This window comes from Sciurus carolinensis, chromosome 7, assembly GCF_902686445.1.
Source record: "Sciurus carolinensis chromosome 7, mSciCar1.2, whole genome shotgun sequence".
Lineage (NCBI taxonomy): Eukaryota > Metazoa > Chordata > Mammalia > Rodentia > Sciuridae > Sciurus > Sciurus carolinensis.
This window is the reverse complement of record NC_062219.1, coordinates 33,010,654-33,035,764: the sequence shown is the minus strand read 5'-3', so window position 1 is coordinate 33,035,764 and position 25,111 is coordinate 33,010,654. Positions and strand designations below refer to the sequence as shown.

At 35.7% G+C, this 25,111-nt stretch overlaps 1 protein-coding gene across 3 annotated transcripts in view; it reads left to right on the top strand.

The window, feature by feature from the left end:
* Enpp1 (ectonucleotide pyrophosphatase/phosphodiesterase 1) overlaps positions 1-25,111 on the top strand; it is a 61,121-nt gene that overhangs the window by 15,508 nt on the left and 20,502 nt on the right. For 2 of the 3 annotated variants that reach the window (XM_047558589.1, XM_047558590.1), the window contains exons 2-9: positions 13,292-13,364; positions 15,992-16,108; positions 16,885-17,010; positions 18,188-18,248; positions 20,349-20,446; positions 22,488-22,567; positions 22,692-22,811; positions 24,308-24,417. In XM_047558589.1, coding sequence (XP_047414545.1) covers positions 13,292-13,364; positions 15,992-16,108; positions 16,885-17,010; positions 18,188-18,248; positions 20,349-20,446; positions 22,488-22,567; positions 22,692-22,811; positions 24,308-24,417 — 785 coding nt within the window. Of the gene's footprint in view, positions 1-3,926; positions 3,951-13,291; positions 13,365-15,991; positions 16,109-16,884; positions 17,011-18,187; positions 18,249-20,348; positions 20,447-22,487; positions 22,568-22,691; positions 22,812-24,307; positions 24,418-25,111 lie in introns of those variants that run through there. The other variant, XM_047558591.1, reaches the window with a different exon arrangement.

Genomic DNA, 25,111 nt, shown 5'->3' with positions numbered 1-25,111 from the left:
AAAGTCCATGCTTTATTTGGATAACCTTGGCTTTTTCCGCTACTGTTCTTTTTTGTTTGTTCTTCCAGTATCCAATCCAGGAATACTATTTTACATTTAGTTGTGTGTCTGACTAAATTTCTCAGACTTTCCTTGCTTTTGATGACTGACAGTTTTGAAAGAATGAGTCATGTGTTTTGTGGAATGTCCCTCAATTGGTATTTGCTGATATTTTTCTCATGATTTGATTTGGATGCTGTAGTTTGGGGAGGTAGACCACAGGGGTGAAGTGCCATTCTCAATGAATTTTATTAAGAGTCTCTGTCATTAATATGACTTATCCTTGATGATGTTGACCTTAATTTCCTGGCTGACATAGTCTTTTTCAAATGTTTCCACTATAAAGCTACTTTATCCCTTTCTATACTGTATCTTTGGAAGAAAGTCACTATGCCCATCCCATACTCAAGGGATATAGACTTATGTTCTACCTCTGTGTTGGTGGAATATCTACATAATTTATTTGGAATTCTTCTGTGTAGGAGATTTGCCTATTCTTTTCCATGCTTTTAAAAAATAAATATGAACTCATTAATATTATACTTTGGATTTTATCCCAATACTCTGTTATGTATTGTTTTGTTCAAATTGTCCTAAGCCATTGGGAGTTGGTTTCTCTGTCCCTTTGCCATACCCCTATCATTGTATATGTGTGTGTGTGTGTGTGTGTGTGTGTGTGTTTCTGCATATTTAGTAGTTCCTTACTTTCTGGCACTCCAGTGTGTTTCAGACTTTTCAGCTCATCTTGTCCTGTTGTTTTTTTCCTACAGGTTTGCTTGATACTATAAGTTTAGTGTGTCTAGTCCATTTCTCCACCTGCAAATCGGGAGTGGACTTTCATAAACCTCTCTGCTTGTCCTCTGCATTTACCAAAGAGGAGGGATGAGGAGTACACGCCTACATCCCATAGTGCTCCATGTGTGCAGTAGTGGTCAGGGATTTCCTTCCTCCAGTAAATTGATGACAACCCAGGCCATTGCCTTTCAATGAAGCTGGCTGGTTGCACATTTTCAGCAAAGCCAACTTTTAAATTTCTTTATTAATAATTTTACCTTGCAAATAGTTTAAGTATAAAATCTGGCAGGAGACAGGCAATGAGCTTCATGTGGTCCAGAAGCCATTTTGGTTTGTATTAGAATTTGATAAATTCGTCCCTGTTCAGCATCTGGTCCTCAATTTGATGGACTAAAAATCTCTCATGGTTTTGGTGGGTCAGAATTTGGGGAAGGTGTGGCAGGGCAGATGCAGTTCATGATGTTTGCAGTTCATGCAGCTGCAGTCAGCTGGTGATTAAAATTAGAACAGCAGGGGCCAGAGCCTCTAGGGGCTGACTTGACATCTCAATTCTGTCTCTTCATGTAGTCTCAGGGTCTCCCCTGTGGTCCCTCTGCCTGGGACAGCTTGGCCTTCCTCACTGCATGGTGGAGTTTACATGGGGGCTAAAGGCTAATGGAATTTAGAGCAAGTATTCCAGGAATAAATCTACATAATTTGAAAATAATTGGGTGGTATTTTATATTGTATGGATTTATGATGATCTATTCATGTGCTGGAGAAAAACAAAGTGTCTGTTTTCCCTCTGCTGTCATACCACATCAGTCAACACAGCAGACTTCTGTGACCCCAGAAGGTGTGAGCATTTCTCTCCACTGGCCAGCAAGTGATTCCATAGCTGTGGTCACCAGCTGGGTCTTCTATTCATTTATGACACTGTCTACCTAGAGATGGCATGGGATCCCACAGGTTGGGAGTTCAGTCTCCAAGACTGACCTTACCCCAGACACTAGCTGCAAGCCCCACATTGTTTTTAGTCTGTGCTTCTGACTGTCCTGTTAAAAACCAGGGTTCCCACAGCATCCTCTTTGGGTTTAATAAATGTGCTTGAGCAGCCACAAAACTCAGGTTGACACAATTATGACTTGTTATAAAAGATACTGCAAAGGATACAGATAGATGCATAGTACAAGGTATAGGAGAAGAAATATGGAGCATCTGGGTCCTTTGGGGTATGCTGCTCTCTACATGTTCAGTTCTCCCCAAGTTCTTCAAACCCTGTCGTTTGGGCGTTTTATGGAGACTTCATTACATAGACATGATGGAAGAATGGATGACCATGGTGAGTTGTGATTGGACAGAACGGGAATGATATGAGGCTAATAAACTAAATGGGAAACCCAGTAAGGCCTGTGTGCTTCAGCATTCTTGGTCTCTGCGCAGTATTGCTCCTTCCAGGGTTTGGGGCAGAGGCCATTTGGAGTGAGGAGTTTCTTATGACTGTCAGATGACATGGGTCCGAGAATTAATTTCTGTCCAGTCACAAGACTGAAAGGCAGGAAAGAAGTAGAGTTTCTGTGACTACGTTGGGAGAATGATGAGCCTGGAAATCATGAATGAAAACCCAAACCTATATAATATCGCATACTCTGTTTACTCTATTTTTTATTAACAAATTTAGAAGAGTCATAGATTTTTGCTATTATAAGCAATACTACAATAAATATCTTTCTATTGAATATCTACTTATGTGGATAGTATTAACAGATACATTAATAAAATTAGAATCACAGGTATAGAAGATATGCACAGTTTGAATTTAGGTAGATTCATCTAAATGACCTTTAGACATAAGCAATATTTTTAAACTTCTGTGAAGCCAGCATAGAAGGGCCTATTTCTCCTCACATGCCTGCCAACTCTTGTAATTATGAATCTTTTTAATATTTGTCTATTTCAGCAGAGAGAAAAAGCATTCAATGGTTTGTGGTTTTGGAATTTTAGTGAATGTGATCTTCAAATATTTTCATTGGCAGTTTTTAGCCCTTTACATAGTTGGTTTATTTCTTTTGGTATTTTAAAAATTTGGAGTATCTTTTTCTACATTTTTATAGCTTCATTATAAAATATCAGAGGAAGCAACCTTTTGTCGTATGTTGAAAATTTCATCATAAATTTTCCTGCCTCAATTTTGTTTGTGCTGGATGTTCTGTTTTAGCTTATAGAAATTCATAGGTGTTTTTGGACTCAGGCTTATCAGATTTTCCTTGTAATTTCTGGATTTTGTTCCCATGCCAATAAATGTGTCTAATACCTGAAAATTATAAAGATATTTGCCCATCTTTTTTCTAGTGATTTTGTTTTATATCTTTAGTTATTTACTCTGCCATTTTATTTTCTATTAAGACAAAAGATAGAAATCCTGTTGACCGGACAGTTTCCTCAAGATTCCTTTTCTCCATAGATTGCTTTTCTTAAGAAGCTGAAGTAAGTTAGACAAATACATAAAGAAAGACCACAATGAGCATTTAACATTCTGTTGAAGACAGAAGACAGTTAAATAAGCCATCAGACCAAGAACAGAAGTATTGATAGTTAATAATTCTGTGACGGCTCAGGGGCATTAGCCATTTGTGGATTTGAATTGAAGCTGCAGTGTGGGGATTGGATTCTGTATCTGAGGCGCTATCTTTTGGCCTGAAGCATGATTCTGATTTGCAATTGAGATGTTTTGAGTCAGTACCTTATTGATGACTTGCTTGTGACTCCATATGCTGTGAGGGTGTACAAATCATCGGGGGAAGGTCAGCAGGTCAACATCAAAGCTGAGCAGAGCCATCGCTGTATGCTATCAGATGGATGTTTTCTTCTTTGACCTTTAACTTCAAAGAGTAATGGTCTGTGAAAGTACTTAGATCCTGGAGAAGTTCACTTTGAGATCGTTGCTCACTGAGGCAGAAGTAATTTCTATTGGTTATTCCTTTCTTTGAAATGCTTGGTGGTTATTCCTGTTTTTGGAATGTGTGGTACTTACTGAAACAAAAATGTTAGCATAATAAGAGAATAGCTACCTGAGATGAACCATTTCCCTTGGGAGGGCTCCAGGAAAGATCTCTAGCTTGAAGGGCATGGTGCAGGTGAGTTCCCAGCCCCTCTCTCTCTTGCCTGGGGAAAGTAAGGCCCCAGGGCTGTTGTTTCAGGCTGTTCCCAGGACGGGCCTCCTCCTTTATTCCAATAGCCTGTGTTCAACCAAGAATGATACATGGGTGTATCTTTGGGGTAATGGTCTTTAAGAGAGGAGGGTAGGATATAGGGTCAAGGGCGATCCAAATTAAGGTAGAATTTGTTGTTGGGGAGAAATAGGTTCATAGGTATTGTAGATGTATTAGGGACCACAGAAAATTTCAGCCTTGGCCAATATTTTGCCTATGATGTGACTCTTTTCAAGATCATAAAACCCCAGATTTAATACATATCTTAATTTAGATGTAAAGACATGGGAGTTATTGGTTCCTTTGTGATTATGATCACAATTGTGACATACTTATACTTTTAATTGAAAATGACTAAATATTAATCATTGCCATACAGTTGAGTTGGTAAAGTACTAACATTCTTTCTGCTTTCTTAAGCTAGGCTTTTAATTTGCTATTTCATCTTAACCTGTCCTCCTAAAAATAATTTTTCAATTGTCATTGTATGCTCTCATGGTTTACTGATAGTTTTCTTTGAGTCCTTTCTTCCAATGTGTGTTTACCAGGATAATTAATGGAAAAGCAGAAAAACAATAAACTTATTTTCTATTATAAAATATGCCAAAATATTTTTTTGGATTATTATATTAGTTTAGAGATGAATCTGATAGCATCATCTGCCTAAGAGACTAGTTGAGCCAGCTCTATGTAGTTTTCAGTCCTTGATTGTTTGGGACTGCATTTTTTGGTTATACAGATTTATATTATCTTGACAGCTTTGTGTTCTCTGTCTTTCATGTACCTAGTATCATCCTGGAAAGTTAAAATATATATGTGCTGTCACTGTTCATTTCCACTTAGGAAAAGGTAGGATGTCCAGAGCCTCTAGTGACAGGAGGAACATGTAAGAGTGCCTGTGTTTAAAGTAGTAATTTAAGGATTTCTGTCTGGTGCCTTAATCACAAGACTTCTCCATCTCTTTCTGACTTTCTCTCATCTCTTCCGTTCTTTTAAAAGAAAGGTGCCAAAAGGAATGTAAAGTTTCCAAAGAAGAACATGTGATTTTTCAATGTGAAGATAACAGTGGATTATTAATTTGCTTTATTCATAACTATAATCCATTTGGGCAAAAGCTGTTAAGCTTGGCCTCATACTGATTTTTCCTACTTATTAAACATGAGAAGTATTTGGCCTTTTAAAAAATGTACCAGATTTATGGCACTATTTCTAACATATGTTAGAAGCAAGTACTATTTGAAATGATGCCATACATCCAGTAATTCCATTAATCATTATTATAAAAAATGCATTAATTGTGGATTCTTGGAAAGTCAAACAAAATTGTGGGTGTGTCTTTGAAACATGTTTTCATGGACTTCTGTCTTATTTTCTCTCATTTTAAAGCTGGTATTTTCTCATTTGTGTTTGTAGAGAGGTCTGTATTGGCATCTACAGAGCAGAGATTCGTTTTATTTATAAAGGAGGAATCTCTCTTAGGAAGAGTGCCAAAACCTGTCAGCTTTGCTCTCTTGGAACTCACTCAGAGAGTCCTAAAAGCAGCTTAGCAGCTGGCTTGAGCAGACAGTGACAAATCCCACTTCACACATATGGATCTGTAGAGAGCCAAGGGAAGCCAGTATGGAATTCCCTTCTGTTATGTTGCCATTAGCATTCTGACTGCCCCTTATCATCACTATTACACGTAGTGGTTTGGTAATAAATGACCTTGTCCACCAAGAACAAGGGTGAGTTTTGTAGCTTATTTGAGTTTTCTGTTGTCATTGTATTTGTGTAGTTTAATAATTGCTTACAACTTTATATAAAATCACTTTCCATTACTTTTTTTATTTTAGCACTTTCTCTTTCAGCATTGTAACCTTCAACCTGTACTAATTATAAGTTGCTAAATCCTTATTTAATAGTTTTTGTGGTTCTACAAGAAAACCCATTAATGAGATCATTTTAAACATTACTATTCTTATAATTGCCAAGACTGACATATTTGTGATAATGAAGATATTCCGCTCTAAGACAGTTCTCATTATTATATGTTCCCTGGCACAGTACAGACAGACATTAAATTTCTTCAATTGAATTTGATGAGGTTGAAGATGGGATAGAGAGGAAGAGTTATAAAAGATCTATTTTCAGAAGCTTTTGTAACTCAGAAATGAAGTTAAAGTTTTTAAATAAAAACTTCAGTCCAGAAGAAATTGTTGCACATTTGTATACCTGTAAGGCATGTATTTTACTGTAAGTATACTGTATTGCACAACCAGCGTATTTTGTAAAGTTAAGACAACCTGTCAAGTTAACTATTGTGTAATTTATTATGTATTCTTCACATATAAAGACAATGCAAGTTAGTCCCACTGTATTTTCTTCAAAATGTGAAGATGGTTTCAAGCTTGAAGTTTCCACAAGGTTCCTCTTTGAAGCAAGTATAAATTCTTTCTCTAAGAATACATCTTGGTCTTAGGCTTTAATTCTTAAAATCTTTAATGTCAATGAATAGAACATAACTAACATCACAAAAGAAAATGTCACCATGCCAAAAGAAATAGAAATTTCATACAGTAGAAGAAAAGACTTCCATTACCCCCATTTTTGACACAAATTACAGAGCCATTTGACAATTTTTGAAGAAACCATGGAATAAATAATAGTGAATTGGAAGAAATATAATTTCTTTTAGTCTTTTTCTCTGGGCTACATGCAGAACTGTCTTCCAAACTGTCTTCCAGCTCACTAATTCTGTCTTCTACTATGTCTCTTCTACTGTTGAGCCTAATCATTGAATTTTGTTCATTTTACTTTTCATTTCTAGTGTTTTATTTGATTTTTATAAAAACTTTCTAGGTGATTTTTCATAGTTTACTGTTTTCTGTGCCTATTATCCATCTTACCTCTTTTTACTTTGGACATTATTTGAAGAGACAATAATTTCTAGAACTGATGAAAGACACCAATCCTGGGATACAAGTAGCTCCTTGCATCTTAACCAGGGTTAATAAGATAAATATATCAACAAATAATAGAATTCATTGCAGAACATAAAGTTAAAATTTTTCAAAAATTTAAAGGTGTTAGAGGAAAAAACAATTTCTTTCAAAAGTGTGATAGGAGGACGAGCTAAAGTCAATAGTGGTGATTATAGCATAAGACAGTAAATGATATCATCACTGTCCTGAGAGAAAAATAATTGCCCACCTAGAATTGTATAACCAGGAAAAAATCTTTCAAGATTGAGATCATCCGGGCGTGGTAGTGCACAACTGAAATCCTAATGACTCAGATCAAGGCAGGAGGATCACAAGTTCAAAGCCAGCCACAGCAACTTAGCAAGACCCTGTCTTAGAAAATAAATAAAAGGTCTGGGGGTGTGATTGACTGGTTAAGCACCCCTAGGTTTCGTCTCCAGTACCAAAAAAAAAAAAAAAGAGAAGAAGAAGGAGGAGGAGGAGGAGGAGGAGGAGGAGGAGGGGAGGAGGAGGAGGGGAGGAGAAGGAGGGGGAGGAGGAGGAGGAGGAGGAGCAAGAAGAAGAAGAAGAAAGAGAGAGAGAGAAAGAAAGAAAGAAAGAAAGAAAGAAAGAAAGAAAGAAAGAAAGAAAGAAAGAAAAAGAAAACATAGCTAGTGTTTTATTGTCCTCTTGGAAGAATCTAGTGGGCCTAGTCCTCTTGGTGAGTTGGATATTCCCAGTATGAACTGTCAATTATCTAGTACTTCTGGCCCCATACATCTATCCAGGCATTTTCTATACATTATGGCCAGAGTCACTGACAACTTTGTGTGGTAGGTATCAGCATCTTTTTATAGATTAAAACGAAAACAAAAACCAGAGAGACTTAATGAGGATATGAAACATTCACCGGTCTCATAGCTGGTGTTTTCTAGAAGTTGCCTGAGTATATAGAGTATAACCCCCACAAGATCACTGCTCTATCCCAAGCACTAGATGAATGCTCAGCATGTAGGATCTCAAGAAATGTTTGTTAAATGCTGAATCAGTGAATTGGCAGAAGTGGGATTTGAATTTCAGTTGCTTTGCAATGGAAGATCTTTCCACTGGGCAGATGTCTGCAGCTTCCAGGTGTTAAAGTGTTTCACCAAGACCGAGTGTCAGGTTTGCCTCTGTGTGATGTGCTTGTTCTGGCTTGATGTCTCTTTTCCCCATTTCATGTAACTGGTTCCATAAATTGTTTCATATACAATTTCACTGCAGTTTGTGAGGATCTCCTTCAGGGACGTCAAACATAACTAAAATGATGCTGAGTGAAGCAGAGGCCAAGCAGAACAGCTGCTTGAGTGCACTTAGTAACTTGCTCTGAGAAAAGATTCTAACATCTGCTTTGAACTTTGTAATGCTTAGGACTGAATTTACATATCAGAGTCTAATTCTCATTTTCCAGGAAGGAATATCCCCAAAGACTCACAGTGCTGCCATGGACTGAGTTCTCAATTTTTCCCAGAAAATATGCAGCTTTGTCAAAGATCCGAGGTCTGATAGACAATGAGGTTAGCTAATTCATCCTCACAAAGGATTGGAGTTTCATTCCATCTGTCACATTACCAAATCCAGCCATCTACCATTTCCTAAATTTTTTTTTTTGCTTGTGTATTTATTATAGATATCTTTTATGTAAGGTGGACAAAGAAGCACTTAATGAACTGATGAACTTTGTCAAATCAGAAGAGGAAAAGTGAGGGATCATGCTTTTTTTTATCAAAATTGTGTTCACATAAAATCACTCCTTGATGGCTTTGAGTTTAATGATTATTTATTGAAAGTCTACTATGCGCAAGGCATCCTGCTAGACAAAAATACAGAAATGAATAAATAAATACAGAAGTGAATAAATAAATTCATGACTCCTTGGAACTTAGTCTAGTCAGAGACAGACAAATAAACAAAGCTTGTGGAGAATGGTCAGGGCTGCTGTAACTGGGGTGAGGCAAGGCCTAGAAAAGCAGAGAGCGTCTCCTGGGAGAAGAGGGGCAGGCAGGGACAAGCCTGCATGGCCCATGTGGACTCATTGCCCAGGTGGACCCCAGCCTTCCATGGTGTTGCCAGAGGACCTTTCTAGAACTTGTACATTTAGTCATGTTACTTCTGCAGTTAAATGCCCCAACAACTCCCCACTGGCTTCTCCAAGGCCTCAGCCCACTTTCAGCCTCTCCATAAACCCCCACTTTGTGCCAGGCCCTTTGCAGCCTGCCTGCTGAGTTCGAATCTTGCTGCTTTTGCTTTCCACTCCACGGTTCTTGACAAATTACTAATCTCTCTGTAGCTCAGTTTCCTTAAACTGGTATAATAATCATCATCACCTATCTTGTCCTGTGACATTATGTGAAGTGATTTAATATAATTAAGAACCGCCTGACACTCAGCAGGTGCTGTGTAAGTGTCAGTGATACAGTCGCGGTTGCTCTGTTTCTTTTCCAGGCTGGTACTGTCTTCTGTACCTCCGTGACTTCACTTGAAGCACTGTTGCATATGTCGTCACTGCAGAGATTAATTGTTAGCAATTGTTAGGTTGCTATTTCATATCTCTGTCGTTGACATAGGATATCATTCTAGAATTGTTGCCCTTACTAGATAATAAAATCCGAGATTAGGTATTTTACCCCGAATATTCTTTTGGTACCTCCCTACTGAATCTAATTTTGTGCATATTGGCAGATATTCAAACATTTGTTTATTGCTAGAGGAGGAAATCCTTTTTTCTCCCAATGTCTCTGTGTGAAGCCTTTTGTAACCCTTCTCTCCTTTGCTGTTCTCTCTGCTGTTAGCATTTTTTACTTATTTCTACTCTAGCTCTTGACCAGTTCCATTGCAGTCATTTATCTTAATGTCCACTGCCCTCACCTTTTGTTTCTTTATGGGGGTCTGAGTTGCTCTCATTGTATCTGGTCATTAGCCCAGGGAATGCAGCAGTAGGGCATTCATATTTCATTGAACGCTTGATAAAGAAAGAATAATAACATGTTAAATTAATGCCCGTGTATTTGAGAGATTCAGTGAGGGGAAAAAACAGGGTTTTGAAAATGTCTATTTCTCTGGCTCACTAAATATGTAAGAAATACCAGTGATTTAGGAATCCTAACCAAACAAACAGGAAACTCCAAATGAATATTCTTTTAACATGGAGGCAAAAATTTCAACAACTTTGCTTTATTTTCCAGCTTCAAGGTTTTAAAGGTAAAGTGCTTTTACTATAGTTTCCAAGAAAATATCAAAATATTAAAATGCCTAAATTGGTATAGAGATAATGAAGGGATGGTGGATTTTGACAATGCTGAATTAGACAACTTTGAGAAGAAACTTCAAACTGAATAAGATTTCACAGCTCTGGAAATTGTTGAAGAGAATTTTCCTACTAAACCATTTTGATTGTTTTGTAACAGAGTAGTAGATTTTCCAAATTTCATCTTTTATGGGGGTGACTACACATGAGAAATAACTGATTATCACGATTTTTTAAAAGTTTTTTTTATTATCATTATTTTTATTTAACTTTTAATTTTTTACAGACTGCATTTTGATTCATTGTACACAAATGGGGTACATAATTTCGTTTCTATGGTTGTGCACGATGTAGATTCATGCCATTCGTGTAATCATACGTGTACATAGGGTAATGATGTCTGCCTCATTCCACCATTTTTCATACCCCCCTCCTTCTCATTTCCTTCTACATATTATCACGATTTTGATTCAGTTCTGTGATACATATTATCTTATAAAAACCAAATCTAAGTAACCTTTTTTTTTTTTTTTAAACAATGAAGAGGTGGTTTTTAAAATCACCAGCATGTATCTTCTGCTACTTAAGAGGCTAAAGAGTTACATACACCAGGTGTACTTTAAACTAGTAGTTGCAGGTTAAATACCTGCTTATCACCAAGTCTTCCCAAAGTTTTCCTTTTCTTCCTATAGATACTCATGGCCTCCTAGTCTTGTTGGCCAGCCCACCCACTCCTGATTCCCTGTCCCTTTGTGTTCTCTTGCCTGCCTTCCCATTTCCCCAGGGCCATGTCATCTTTTTATCCCATGTCCCCATTTCATTTCCTAGAGTTCCAGGCCATTCAGGGTAAGCTGGGCTCCCAGCACATGAGAGTCTTTTTACTTTTTCCTGTTGACTTGGTCTTCATGTCCCCTCTGATGCACTGCCATCCTTCTCACGGGATATCCCAAGTCCTCACTGTTTCCTCAGAGCCGCACCTTGACTTCCTCACTGCCAATAGATGTGTCTTACTGGGCCAAGAAAACTGAGGAGGTCCATCATCATCTGCTTCCAACTTCCTCTTGCTCAGGTTTTTGTGGATGTGTGAGTTTTTATTTTTATGTCTTCTGACATGCCCCTCAGGCTCATCCTCTGAGAGTGTTCCATTGTGTAGATAAAACATGATTTGGTAAGCCACTTTCCTTAAAACAAGTTAGGTTGTTTCTGTTTTGTTTTGTTTTTTAATGAATACAAACCATTTTAAAATGTCCTTGCATAACTATGTTGCCCACTTGTGAGACTACTGTGGTGCTAGCTTCCTGATTCTTTAACATGCACATTTTCAGTTACCACTGTGCAATTAAATATTACCAACTTCCCACAACATGGTTAAAATTTCAGTTTCCCAGGTATATTTACTATGAGTAATTGCCTTAAAAGTACAAACTTGGCTACTAGCTCATCAGTCTTTGAATTACTGTGTAAATATCAGGTGCATGTCCTACTCAGTAGCCAATCACATTTGTTTCAAAGTCTGTCAGTGGCTGGCCTCTGTTCATCTTTTAGTCTATTCACACACCGGCAGCAAAGTTTGTAGTTGTGTTGCTTCTCTGCCTCCTGATAGTAAGGCTATGTGATATTCTATAAAAATGTATAGTTGAAAAGGGAATTGAATGATGGATTGAAAGTGCAGTAAAGAAAAGTAACGATGCAGGAAGTGAAATTCTAGTTGAATGTAAATGGAGTTAAGGATGAAATAGTCAACCATGGGGAAGCTGCTGCTGCCATAAGATCAGTACATTCCATATGATGCCCGAGGAATTTAGTGAAGGCAAATTCATGGATGTATGTGAGGACTGTGGTTGTAAGAAAGAGGAAGAAGATGTTCCAGAGGAAGTGACACAGGCACCGAACTTCGTAGGAAAGGAACTCCTACTGATGGTTCACAAAATTGAAAGTGCAAAGGTTAAAATGCTGGAAATGGATCTAAATTTAGGAAGGAAGGAATATGATAACTCCCCAAGGCATAGAAAAGATTCTCACTCTGCACCATAAGTTATATGATGGGTGAGAAGAAAATAAAGTATTGTTCAAACTGTTTTAGGTAAATTTTACAAAGAAGTAAAAATTTGAAATTCATTATCTTACTGTTTTAAATTACAGTATACAAAATAGAGGATAGTTTTACTATTTTTCATTTCACTATACTTTATAATTGACAATAAAATGAATTTTTGCCTTTTTTGATAGGTAGTAAATAAATACCTTTCCATATAATTGTGTCCATTTATGCTGTACCATCAAAAGCTTAGGAGAATCCATGAGTACTCTCTTCTGATACCTTATTGTCTCCTTCCATCCTCACAAACTTCTTTGTGCAAACTTTCTCTGATAGTTACCTGTTTTCATTAGACATATGTTAATGAGAACGAGAATGTGGCAGATGTTAACCCTGGAAAGATTTTAGAGATCCACATCGTCCTACCCCTTAGATTTATAGATCAACAAACTGGTGCCTAGAGAGATTAAGTGATCACCCCAAATCACACAACCCGTGTGTGGCAACATTTGGGACCAGGAAGGAGCAAGTAACCCTCCTCAGTGCTCGGCCTATACTGCACATAGGTTTCTATGCTTATGTTTGTGTTGTTCACTGTCAAGTGAGGCATGTAATGCTCTCATTTTCCTTTAATGGATTAACAAATTGGAAATCGAGTCTCTAAGTAGATTTTCCTTTTGCTTTCTTCAAGTATTGCAATTTTTATGACTAATTCATTATACTCTCTGAGGGATTTCTCATTACATTACTGTTTGATGATCTAGAAGTATTTGCTGACATGTAAATGAACTTTTTATTGAAGCCTAACATACTCAGAACAGCAGGTGAATCCAAGTGGACAGTACAGTTTGAAATTTTCAAAAAGTAAAGACATACCTGTGACCAGCAGCCAGATCAGGAAACAAAGCAGCACCAGCAAGTTTAGAAACATTTAGAGAAAGACAGCATTTGGAAGAAACAGATTTTGACACTGTCTAATTTTCTTTTTCTTCCCTTACAGGTTTTGTCAGTATGTGTGTTAACAACAATCCTTGGTTGTATATTTGGGTTGAAACCAAGTTGCGCCAAAGAAGGTAACTAGTATTGCCTGTGTGTGTGTGTGTGTGTGTGTGTGTGTGTGTGTGTGTTTTCAGCCTTATTCACTGTGATTGCAGAAGTGTAAAATCCTAATCCTATATGTACTCCACAGATCCTGCACATTTGATGCAGTCGGATCCTTCTTCCTGAGGCTCTTGTATTATGTTGTTAGATATTTAAATTTTGCTTACTTGCAAATTTTTATCCCAAAACAAGAAAGAGGGACTGTGACAAAAATAACAGAAAAACAGAAAAGCAAAACAACTAAACAAAAAAACAAACAGCAAAACCCTCCCAAAACAATAAAAAACAATTACTTAAGAACAATGAAGAATGTAGACATGGCCAGTAGGTTCTGTGCTGTGCCCCTGGAGCCCTCCTTGACCCACCCCCACCCCAGGGACTCTTGAGATTCTTTCTCCCCCAAGGACTTAGTTGCTGAAGCAGACTCAGAGGTTGCTAGGTGACCTGTTAGCATCCTGGGCAACCAGAAACTGATCAGTATCTGCTCTTAGGGTTTTTTAAATTGTAGATACTGTGGGTTTCAAAGTAATCATGAAATTGTTAAGTTTCTGATTATGTTTCTCTTCCTATCAAATGCAGAAATCTACCCAGCATTGATAAGGTTACTATAAATAATCAGACTGAACCACAGTAAATCATAGTTTTCATTCTTTTGCCTTTGAGGTATCTTTTTTCACCCCTGTAAAATCTTGGATGTTTTTCCTTGGGAATTCAGCTTTGAAAGTTGAACAATTTTTTTTTTCCTCCCATTCAACTATTCTGTAATTGTAACATTAGTCATTTAAAAATCTTTAGTGATGGTTAAATGGTCATATAAATGCTGAAATGAGTGGAATATAAATATAGTAATTTTGTTTATCTTTTGCATTATGCTTTTAATTTTTATTGGTGCATTATACTTATACATAATAGTGAATTCATTATGCCATATTCATACATGCACATAGTTTGATCAGTCTCGTTTCCCAGCACCTTCCCTTTTCTTCCCTCCTTCCTCCTGCCGATCTGCTGTACTCTACTGATCTCCCTTCTGTTGTTATTATTATTAATATTTTAATTAGTGCATCATGATGATATATATAATTAATATATTAATATGTAATAGTGGGATTCATTGTGGCATCTTTGTACATGGACATAGCATAATTTGATAGATTTCTTTCCTCAGTACTTTCCCATGTCCTTCCCTCCTCCCTTAATTTTATTTATTTACTCAGCACTCTGTTCAGAGCAAATGCAACTAAGTATAACTAAAGAAAAATTTACAGACCAAAGGGTTCATCTATACAGACTTTCGTTGTAGAAAATAATTAATCCTGAGTTCAATTCAACATCAAAGGATTGAAAATATAATTTTAATCTAAGCCCAACATAGCATGCATCATATTTTTAAAAATTACTGGATACATATTAATGAACTCCAAGTAATAACTATTATAAATAGTTTTTATGTACTTTGAGGTAGGAAAGTTAGTATTCTTAACCCTAGAAATTATTGTTCTTACTTCTTATCCCTAAAATTGCCTGATTTCTCAGTTCCAAATGAGAGTTAAATTCCAATGCAGTGTCTTCTTGTTGAATCAGACCATTATTAACGTTAAGATATAAGATTATTCCTTTTTTTGTTGTTGTCAGATAACCATTATTTTACATTTTTTTCTTTTATTCATTATCCTAATTTCCTGGTAATCCAATAAAACCCCAGCTTATTCAATTGATTTAGTAAAGAGTTACAACAGTAAAATTATTGTTTTTAATGAAAAATATTTTCCTTCCATAGCCACCATTTATCCATTCAGCAAAAACTTGTTAGTGCCAACTCCACATCAAGCATCCTGAAGCATCCTGCAGATTTTGTTCAGTGTGCTGAACAAAATCCAGATGTGGTCTTTGTTCTTAGGAAGTATTGCAATCTTGTATGAATCTGGGACATTAACCAAGTAACCTAGTTACAAAGAATCTTGTGATCAAGGGGAAGGACATAGTTTTTAAAAACTTAAAAAGAGAAATTGGATCTAGGTTGGGGAGATTGGGAAAACCTTGTGGAGGGTGAAGGGTGTTCCAGGTTATGGTGGGGACAGTACTGGGGAGCATGTTCTTACAGCCACTGCTACTTTACGCCAAAACTCACAGTGAACTAAATCAGGTATTCCCCTTTCCGAAATATTCATAGAATAGCCCCTTTTAAACTTTTTTCTGCACAGTCTGAAATTTTAGGGAAAACCTGGATTGCTTATTAGCCAACTTTTCATAGCATAAACATTTCAGAACCATCCAAAATAAAAGATTATTTTGATCTTTCTTTATCTAACTATAGGTATTTTAATTTTATCAGACCCAGTAAGACCTGTAATAAAATTAAAAAAAATTTTTCTTTTGTTTATGGCAGAGATAAAATTGTAAATTTTTACATATAAGATTACCTTCTATTAGTGTCCCTGGGAGTATTTGTGAAAAGAATCTCAGGTCACCCTTACCTCATCTGCACTTTCTACAGCAGCTTTTGAACTTATTCTATACTTCTGCTAGGTGTATAAGTTGATGCTTGCTTTGAAATGAAACCATTATTGGAATCATCTAATGTGCTCACTGTTTTCAGTAAAAAGTTGCAAAGGCCGCTGCTTTGAGAGAACATTCGGGAACTGTCGGTGTGATGCTGCCTGCGTTGACCTTGGAAACTGCTGTCTAGATTACCAGGAGACATGTATAGAACCAGGTAAAAAAGTGCAAGGGAAAAGATGGAGTCATGACATTAGGAAAAGGTTGAAAAAAAGGAAAGAAAAGAAATTTCTGTGGTTTTCAGGCATGTGATTTACCCTTATTTGGGTTTTTATTTCCTTTCAGTTTAGCGTGTATAAACATTCACATTAGCCTTTGTGTTTTAATAGATCCTTAGAGAAAAAAATTTTTCATACATTTCCTTTGTTACATATTTTAAGAATAGCAAAACTGCCTGTGTTTACAGTATGCTGAAAGCGATTGTAGTCTAATTTGCATTTAAACTAAGTTCTAAAAAGATGCCTGAAATACGTAAGTATTTTTATCATGGGTCTATTAAAGCTGTGTTCGTAGATGTTCACTTAAATTCAAAAATAAAACTTTTGGAGCAGAAAAATGTTCTGTGTGCTTTGGATAGGCCATGGAATACTACTGAAATGGGAGAGAGTTGGATTTAGATTAAATTTTGAGACCCCTAACTATGGCTGGTGGAAGAAGCCAGGGTCCTCGTATGAGTCGTATAATAATAACGATGAAGTGTCCACTTTTCAAAATGATGAAATTCTGAGTTTTTAGTGGACTACCAACAATTGGGGTGTGCATGTTTTATATCTGTTAGTTTAGAGCAACTGCCGTGGTGGCAGATTCAGTCAGGCACTAAGAGTTATGAAACAGTTCGTTGTCTCTCTCTTGGCTCCTATTCTAGGAGGCAGTGATTCTGTGTTGACTTTGAGTTGGAGCCATAACACACACTTTGTTGACATTTGTTTCTAGAACATATATGGACTTGCAATAAATTCAGGTGTGGGGAGAAAAGAGTGTCCAGAAACCTCTGCTCCTGTTCTGACGACTGCAAGGCCCAGGGTGACTGCTGCATCAACTACAGCTCTGTGTGTCAAGGTCAGGCTGCCACATGCCCACCATTCCCCAGCAGCCTGGAATCTTCCAGGTCTTCCAGGGCTTTGCATAGGTGCCGGCTTTTATATTAGCAAGCATATTTATTGGCCACCCATATTTTCTGAAAAAACACGTTAAAAACTTTTAATTAAAACACATATGTAAGTAGAGAGAGTGAGTGATTAGTGAATTTTTTTTCCATCATTCAGATTAATAGCCATTATTACCTATACATGACCAATCTTGTTTTACCTATAGCCACTCACTTCCTGTTGCCCTCCTTCCCTGTTATTTTGATGAATGCTGTATTTGTGGAAAGGCCACTTTTCCAATTCTGCATGATATTTATGCCCCAAGTTCCCTTGTTGTAAATGAAGACAATATTTAACTTCAAAGATTAGTGATTAGTTATTTTGTGAGCTGATTTTATTATAATGCCTTGTTCAGGAGTTACAGGGTTCCTTGAAATTCCTTGACAGAATCTGACTCTATGTGAGACAAAATGAAGACACCAGAATACCAAAGATTTTGTATGGTGAATGGAAGAAGTGTTATATAAATTATAGCTGAAAATATTAATTTTGAAAACCAGAAAGCTACTCAAGTTTTCACAAACATAGTGTAGTCATCCCTCTGTGTCCATGGGGATTTGTTCTCAAGCTTCTGCAGGTATCAAAATCCAAGGACGCTCAAGTTCCTAATATAAAATAGCACAGTACTTCAATGTAACCTGTGCACATCTTCCGGAATACTTTAAATATTCCCAGGTTACATATTTATTTTTTTATAACATCTATACAATGTAAATGCCGAACATGTAGTTGTTACACTGCATTGTTCAGGGAATAATGAAAAGCAAAGCACTGCATGTGTGCAGTATAAATGCATTTCTAAGTATTGTTCTTCTATAGTTGGTTGAATCCATGGACACAGAACAACACAGAGATATAAATGGCTGACTTGGAATTATACATTCATTGTTTTCTTCCTGGCATCAATTAATTCATTTGGAAACAGAATAACTCCCTTTATTCATTGTATTTCTCTGGTGTCCTACCACATGTTGTCTTATTTTAACATGTTTTGTTTTTAGACTCTATCTTAACGTGTCTCATAAGCATCACAATTATTGTCATTATTAAGTGTACTCACCTCATTTTATTTCTTGAAAATATTTCAGGTGAGAAAAGTTGGGTAGAAGAAACATGTGAGAGCATTAATGAGCCACAGTGTCCAGAAGGGTAAGATTAGATTCTCAGACAAGTTTTTTTTTTTCTTTTTCTTTCTTAGAAGGACCATGTTTTTCTCTTTCCATATTATGAACATAAAAAAATAATAATTATTGATTCCTTTAACATTATTTTTAGCCAGGCCTTAGGTTCAGCACTAGTGGTGTAGAAATGATTATGGTTTGACCCCTTCTCTGGAATCTAGTGGAAAAAGAGAGGCCAGTAGCAGTTAGTATTCATTGTTCATGATTGCTAAATGGAATGACTAGAATCTTCCATCCTAAGAGGGAAGCATCTTTCCTTGGGAATTTTGAGAACTGAACTTGTAACAAATTGTAGCTTTTTGTGTGTATGTGTGTGTTTTGGTTCACTATTTTGGGGAATAAATAACATAACTGAGTGGAATTAAGCAGTTTTTAAAAATTCATATTTGTTTCTTTTGGCCTTAAAATATTTTGTACAGTACCTTACAATGGGGAATTTAAAGGGTGGGCATTTTATAAAGGTATGAGAGAGATTTATCTTTTTTTCCACTTGAGAATCTACTGTTTCATATAATTTAAACTATTCATCTGCAAGAATATATATTTACCTGTTTAAAATAATGTCTTTTCTAAACTTTTAAGAATGTTAGTCCTATATTTAGCTTATTTTGATCATGTATATAATTAGTTTTTATTATGTAAGGGACCTTTTCACCCTTTTGGATGGGAGAGTACTTTTTTGGTGTAAAACCATAGAAACAATGGCAAAAACTAAACCTAAACTAAGTAATCTCATCAAGAGAAACTTTTTTTTTTTTTAAAAGGGGTCTTCTCATGTACCCTAAGCTGTCTTTTAATGGCAGGATATACTAGAAATTATAGATTTAGCAAGTTTTGACTCTTCTAAGTATTGATCATTATTATTGAATCACTTATTGGAAACTCTAAACTTCTTCTTTCTTTATAAGATGATCATAATTTAGAGCACATTTTATTCTTCTGGAAATTATTATATCAGTATATTTACCTGACAGACCACTAAGCTGTTTTTATGTTTTCTGTTTGTTGAATAAAAATAGTTTTGTACAAGTATGGATCTGAGTGTATCTGCAACCAACTGTTAGTGTTATAAATATGATTTAGAAATTATATGAGAATGTTTTCCTTTTACAGGGTTGCTTTATATTTGGGTTTGAGAGTAGGAGGGAAGGAGATAAGATTGATAAAGTTTAAACAAAGTAGGTTATTTGCTTGCAAATTTTAATTAGTGAGTGAATCTTTTGTGGAAGGCCTTTTCACAGTTACCCGGTGGTCCACAATCCCTTACCATCTACCAAGAGTCACTAGAAGCAAAGTTTCTCAACCATGGTTATTTTGGGAGAGTCATGCAGCTATCATTCACAGCTATTCTCTTGCTGAGAACATCGTCATATGTGTTTTTTTTTTTTTCTTTCCCCTCTTTGGATTTCTGTACCATACACATTGACTATGTGCATACGTGTGTGTGTGTGTGTGTGTGTGTGTGTGTAACTTCATTGATCATTCCTAGCTTGAACCTTTGAATCATTTCTTTATTGATTAAATATTTGAACATAATGAAGATCTCTCAAACCTCTGTATTAGCTACTTATGTTTTAAATGGATTAAGTTTAAAAATTAAATACATATGAGTTACAGTCTTTTAGATTCAACTAGAGACAATATTGGAAAGTAGTCATTCAGAAAAAAAATAATGAAAACAAAACATAAGTTAGATAATGTTTTTTATTGACATTTATTCTCCTGCATATTATGGAAATTCTATTATATTTTAATAGCCTTTGGTCTAGCTTTGGGAATGACAGGAACAATGAATGATGTACCTTGCATGGTAGATCAAATAGTATGAATGCTTAATAAGTACTATTTGATGACAGATACATATGATGCAATGATAAAGCATGTATGTGAATATAAGTACATGTAAAATGTCCTTTATAAGTGTGCTTGCTGACATGTTAGTTTATTTATAATTACATGCCAACTGCAGTGAAAAATATGCACTGGACCTATGCTGGGGAGGTGAAAATTTTCACTGGATGTCTTCTTTTTGCTCTTTTAACATTGTTTTTCCTTTCTTATTACCCAGGTTTGATTCGCCTCCTACCCTCTTATTTTCTTTGGATGGATTCAGGGCAGAATATTTACACACTTGGGGTGGACTTCTTCCTGTTATTAGCAAACTAAGTGAGTAGTTTCAGGGTTGATGACTGGGATGTCACGATTTTGGTGAGATAGACTAGGGAAGCAGTCTTTTTTGGAAAAGTACTGGCAGACCTAACCAGACTTCTCCAGGTTCGGAGTGCCTGAACCTGGGGATGAGGCTCCAGTCTTTTAATAGTGTGGTCACTCTAAAGCTGCCTTTTAAATACTTGTAAGATGATATAGTTATCTTAGGATTTTAACCCATTTTTATACACATTTACTCTTTTTTTATATTCTTCTTCTTATTATTATTAATTTTGAGACAGGGTCTCACTAAGTTGCTGAGGCTGGCTTTGAACTTATAATCCTCCTGCCTCAGCTGTTGGGATTACAGGCATGAATGACCGTGCCTGGTCACATTTATACTTTCTTAGAATTTTACATTCTTTTTGTGGAGAATTCCTTATTATTTTATGAATATTCTATTTTAAAATTAGAATTTTAAAAACTGAAACTTTTTAGCAGTAGAGAGTAGTTTTTATTATAATTATCATTTTTCAGACTCTGAAACATTCCCTTCTTTTTTATTTGTTCTTTTTAGTTATGCATGACAGTAGAGTATATTTTGACATATTTATACAAACTGATATGATACTACTAGCATAGACTAGAAGTATGGCTACTTATCCTGTATTATCATTTGAATGGAATCCTTTCAATTTTTTTAATCTCAGTTGAGGCCTTAGTTGAATGATTATTCTGCAAGTCACTGATGAAATGGTAGAATGGTCTTTTCCTATTATTGATACCCAAATTTTAAACTCACATTAGTAACCAGCAATATGGGTATCAATCAGTTGTTATTATCATTATTGAAAAAGGAAGATAACCACATATGTACATTAAAATTGAAGAAGTTTACTGTTTATTGGTGCTCAGTAATTATGTCACTGTAGTGTAAATAGAACTATTTTAATGTTCTTCTGGCATGCTAATATATTATTTCTCATAAATGAGTATATGAGATTGTTTTAAACATTACCATCACTCTCAATAAAAGCATATGTATGTCTTATGAAGTACCAAATGAGTTTTACAGCGATTTTTAGAATTTCAGTTTTAATTTCTACCTGGAGGAAAAGAGTTTTTATCTTAAGTAAATATTTAGCACAAAAATTTTTTAGCTATATATGGACAAAGTTGTGTTCTTACCAGTAGGCCCATGAACTTTGAAGCTTTTTGTCTCCATCATACCAGCAAGGCATTCTGATTTCAAAATTAAGGCACTGTAGGTGCCCGTATATGTAGTTTTAAAGAAATCAATACACAGTTAGCCCAAGTCCTAGCATTGGATAATTGGAGTGTGCAGCCTACAGTTCCGAACTGTTAGCAAGGCAGTGAGTGATGTAGGCACATGACGATCTGAGGAACTTTATCAGGCAATGCAGTATTAAAACACTGGAATCATTAGGTAGAAGTTCCTTCCTCAATAACAGAGGCAGCAGAAGAGGAGTGAGACACCAGGGGTAAATGATTAGGCCATCCATCAGAGCAGTCTGACTTCAATGCTTTCTCTGACTTGAAGCCAAATGTTACCTTTTGTTTTTAAGCAGCCCAATTCATCCAGGAGTGGCTGGTTTTGGTTCTGTAACCCAGGACCTGGTACCCCAACTTCTACTTCACCCTTGTTCTAATTTGCAGATTTTGTTGCTAGTGCAGCTGCTTTTTGTTCGTTCCCTATTGTAATTTAGGTATTTGACCACTAAGTCAGAGCAAAGATCTTGCAAGCATCATGTCATTCCAACTTGTCTGTCTTAAACTTTACATTACTGTGAAGTACGGCATAACTACTTAATTGCCTTAATTATTTTGTTTACTGTTTCTGATTAAGAGGAAAAAACTCATCTTTAACAGTGAATTTATGTCCCAAGTATAACTTTATAATTCATCCTGAATTTTTATCCGCTTATAAATTCCTTCTAATTTTTTTTACAAGATTTAAACTGCTGTGGTCTCAAAGCTAAATGATATAAGCAGATTGTCAGATGTGTTTCATATGATGTTTATTTTTTTCACCTTCTAGAAAACTGTGGAACGTATACCAAAAACTTGAGACCTGTGTATCCAACGAAAACTTTTCCCAATCACTACAGCATTGTCACAGTAAGTTCTGTGTTTCAACTTTTTTCAACTCTGTATTCCCTTATTTCAAGGGAATAATAAGATTTTGGATAAAAAATAACTTGGTTTGCAATGTGTGACTGAATCTGTGTTTTATATTTTGTAGGGACTTTATCCAGAATCCCATGGCATAATTGACAATAAAATGTATGATCCCAAGATGAATGCTTCTTTTTCACTTAAAAGTAAAGAGAAGTTTAATCCTGAGTGGTACAAAGGAGAGCCAGTGAGTTCTTTTAGTTGCTAAAATAGTTTATTATTCTCATTTATTTCAATCAGAGTAAAACAACCACATTCCTTGGAGTTTTTAATACCCTATTTCATTTATTATGTCTGTGGTCATCTTTTCATAAATGGAGATGAATCTTGGTAATACTAAATGCAACTCATATGATTGCACAAATTGAGAGACTTATTTATAGATGGATTTGAATTGTGCTGATCCATTTTTCTTTTCTACTTTTCTTGTAGTAGTATCATCTAGCAGTGGTCTGGAACAGTTTTTTAAAATTATTATTTTAGTTGTACATACATATGGGATACAGTGTGCTAATTTGATACATATATATAATATGTAGTAATCAAATTAGGGTAGTTAATATTTCCATCTCTTTAAACATTTAAAAAACAGTTTTTAATTAACACACAATAATGGTAAGGAGATGGAAACATTAATTACTCTGACAATCAGTACATATTGTGTACATATATTGAAATACTATACTATACTTCATAAACATGCAATTATTATGGGATAATATTTTTGATCTGCACAAAGCTATTTTGTTTTTTTGAGACAGATAAGCTCTGGCTTCATTTGCATGTATAATAACTTGGCAAGTTCTTTCTGATGTACTTTAGATGTGTTCTTCTTTTTAGTTTTTAAAGATTTCCATAATAGCCAGGCACTGGCGGCACATGTCTGTAATCCCAGAAGCTATGGAGGCTGAAGCAGAAGGATCATGAGTTCAAAGCCAGACTCAGCAAAAGCAACTCAGTGAGACCCTATCTCTAAATAAAATAAAAAATAGGGCTGGTGATGTCTCTCAGTGGTCTAGTGCCCCTGAGTTCAATCCCCAGTACCCGCTCCCCAAGAATTGCCATAATAATGATAAAGGACCTCTCTGGATAATATTGATGTTCCTCTTAGAAGGAGAAAGAGCACAATATTTAATTTTGTAGGTCATGAATTCAAATTTTAGCTCTGATGTTTAAAGCTGTGTGACTTTGGGCAAGTCATTCTTCATGTGCCTAGGTGTTCTCTGTCTACACTGTAGATAATAGTATTAACTATCTCAAGGATTATTGTGAGGATTACTTAAATTAATAATGTAGGATGCTTATAGGAATACTATTCAGATCTGTGATTGGCAGTAATAAGTACTTAATAAATATTGGTTACATAAGCAAAAATGTCAAGTTAAAGACAGATGTATTTATGAATTTTTCTTCTTTCAGGAGAAACCTATTAATTAGGGATATACCTCTAAAAGAGGAATTGCCAACTGACTTATGTTCATCTTTTTAAATCTCTGTTTAAATTTCTATTTGCTGCTGTTTATGAGTGATATTATGTGATTATTATAATCTAATTGCTAGAGCTTACTGACCTTAAAAACAAAATAGCTCTCGAGAATACTTTAGTGTTGCATGAACACACTCTCCTTCCTGAGAGATAAATATTCACACGATTTTCTAACTTTCCTTCCTTTTCTTCCCCAGATTTGGCTCACAGCTAAGTATCAAGGCCTCAGATCTGGCACATTCTTTTGGCCAGGATCAGATGTGGAAATTAAGGGAATTCTCCCAGACATCTACAAAGTATATAATGGGTATGTGTTAACGAACTCTTTCTAGAACCTTGCAAGATAAAACAGCTTATTTTTCTCTCATCCTCTCTTTTTTTATAGAGTCCTAAGCTCTAGCATTTGAGGGGTATGTTCAAATCTTTGGGCAGGAATAAAAAATGAGGTTATGGTAAAAGTATAGACCTGAAGCTTAGAGGCACTACACATTTTAACCCTAGGAAGCAAAAGAACTGGGAAATAGAAAAGGCAAATGCATTAAAGAGTACATAGGTTGGAATGACTCCCTGGTGTTCAAAACTATTTAAAAGAAAATATTAATGATATCTCTGGATTTCCCTTTCTAAATTACTTTAATAAATAGGCTTTCTAGTATAAGAATCTGATTCAGACAACTTCCTTGTGATATTCAAAATCCACCATGTGTTGAGAAACAGCAAAAAAAAAAAAAAAAAAAAAATTAAAGGAAGATTCTCTGGCTGATTTTAACAAGACTACCAAAATACTTTTATTTATGCTTTTGAATTTTTTCTATTGAAAAATCAATATAGTGTATTGTGGGGAGAATAGGGCAAACAGGAAAAGATCATAAATCCCAAGTATAAATGGCATAGCAGTTTCTTTGGTAATCTTGCTGCGTATTCTTCATGGTTCACCAGGATACAGTGTGTTGTCTTTCCTGCACTTTGTCATTTGCCAGTGTTTTCATCCCATAATTGAA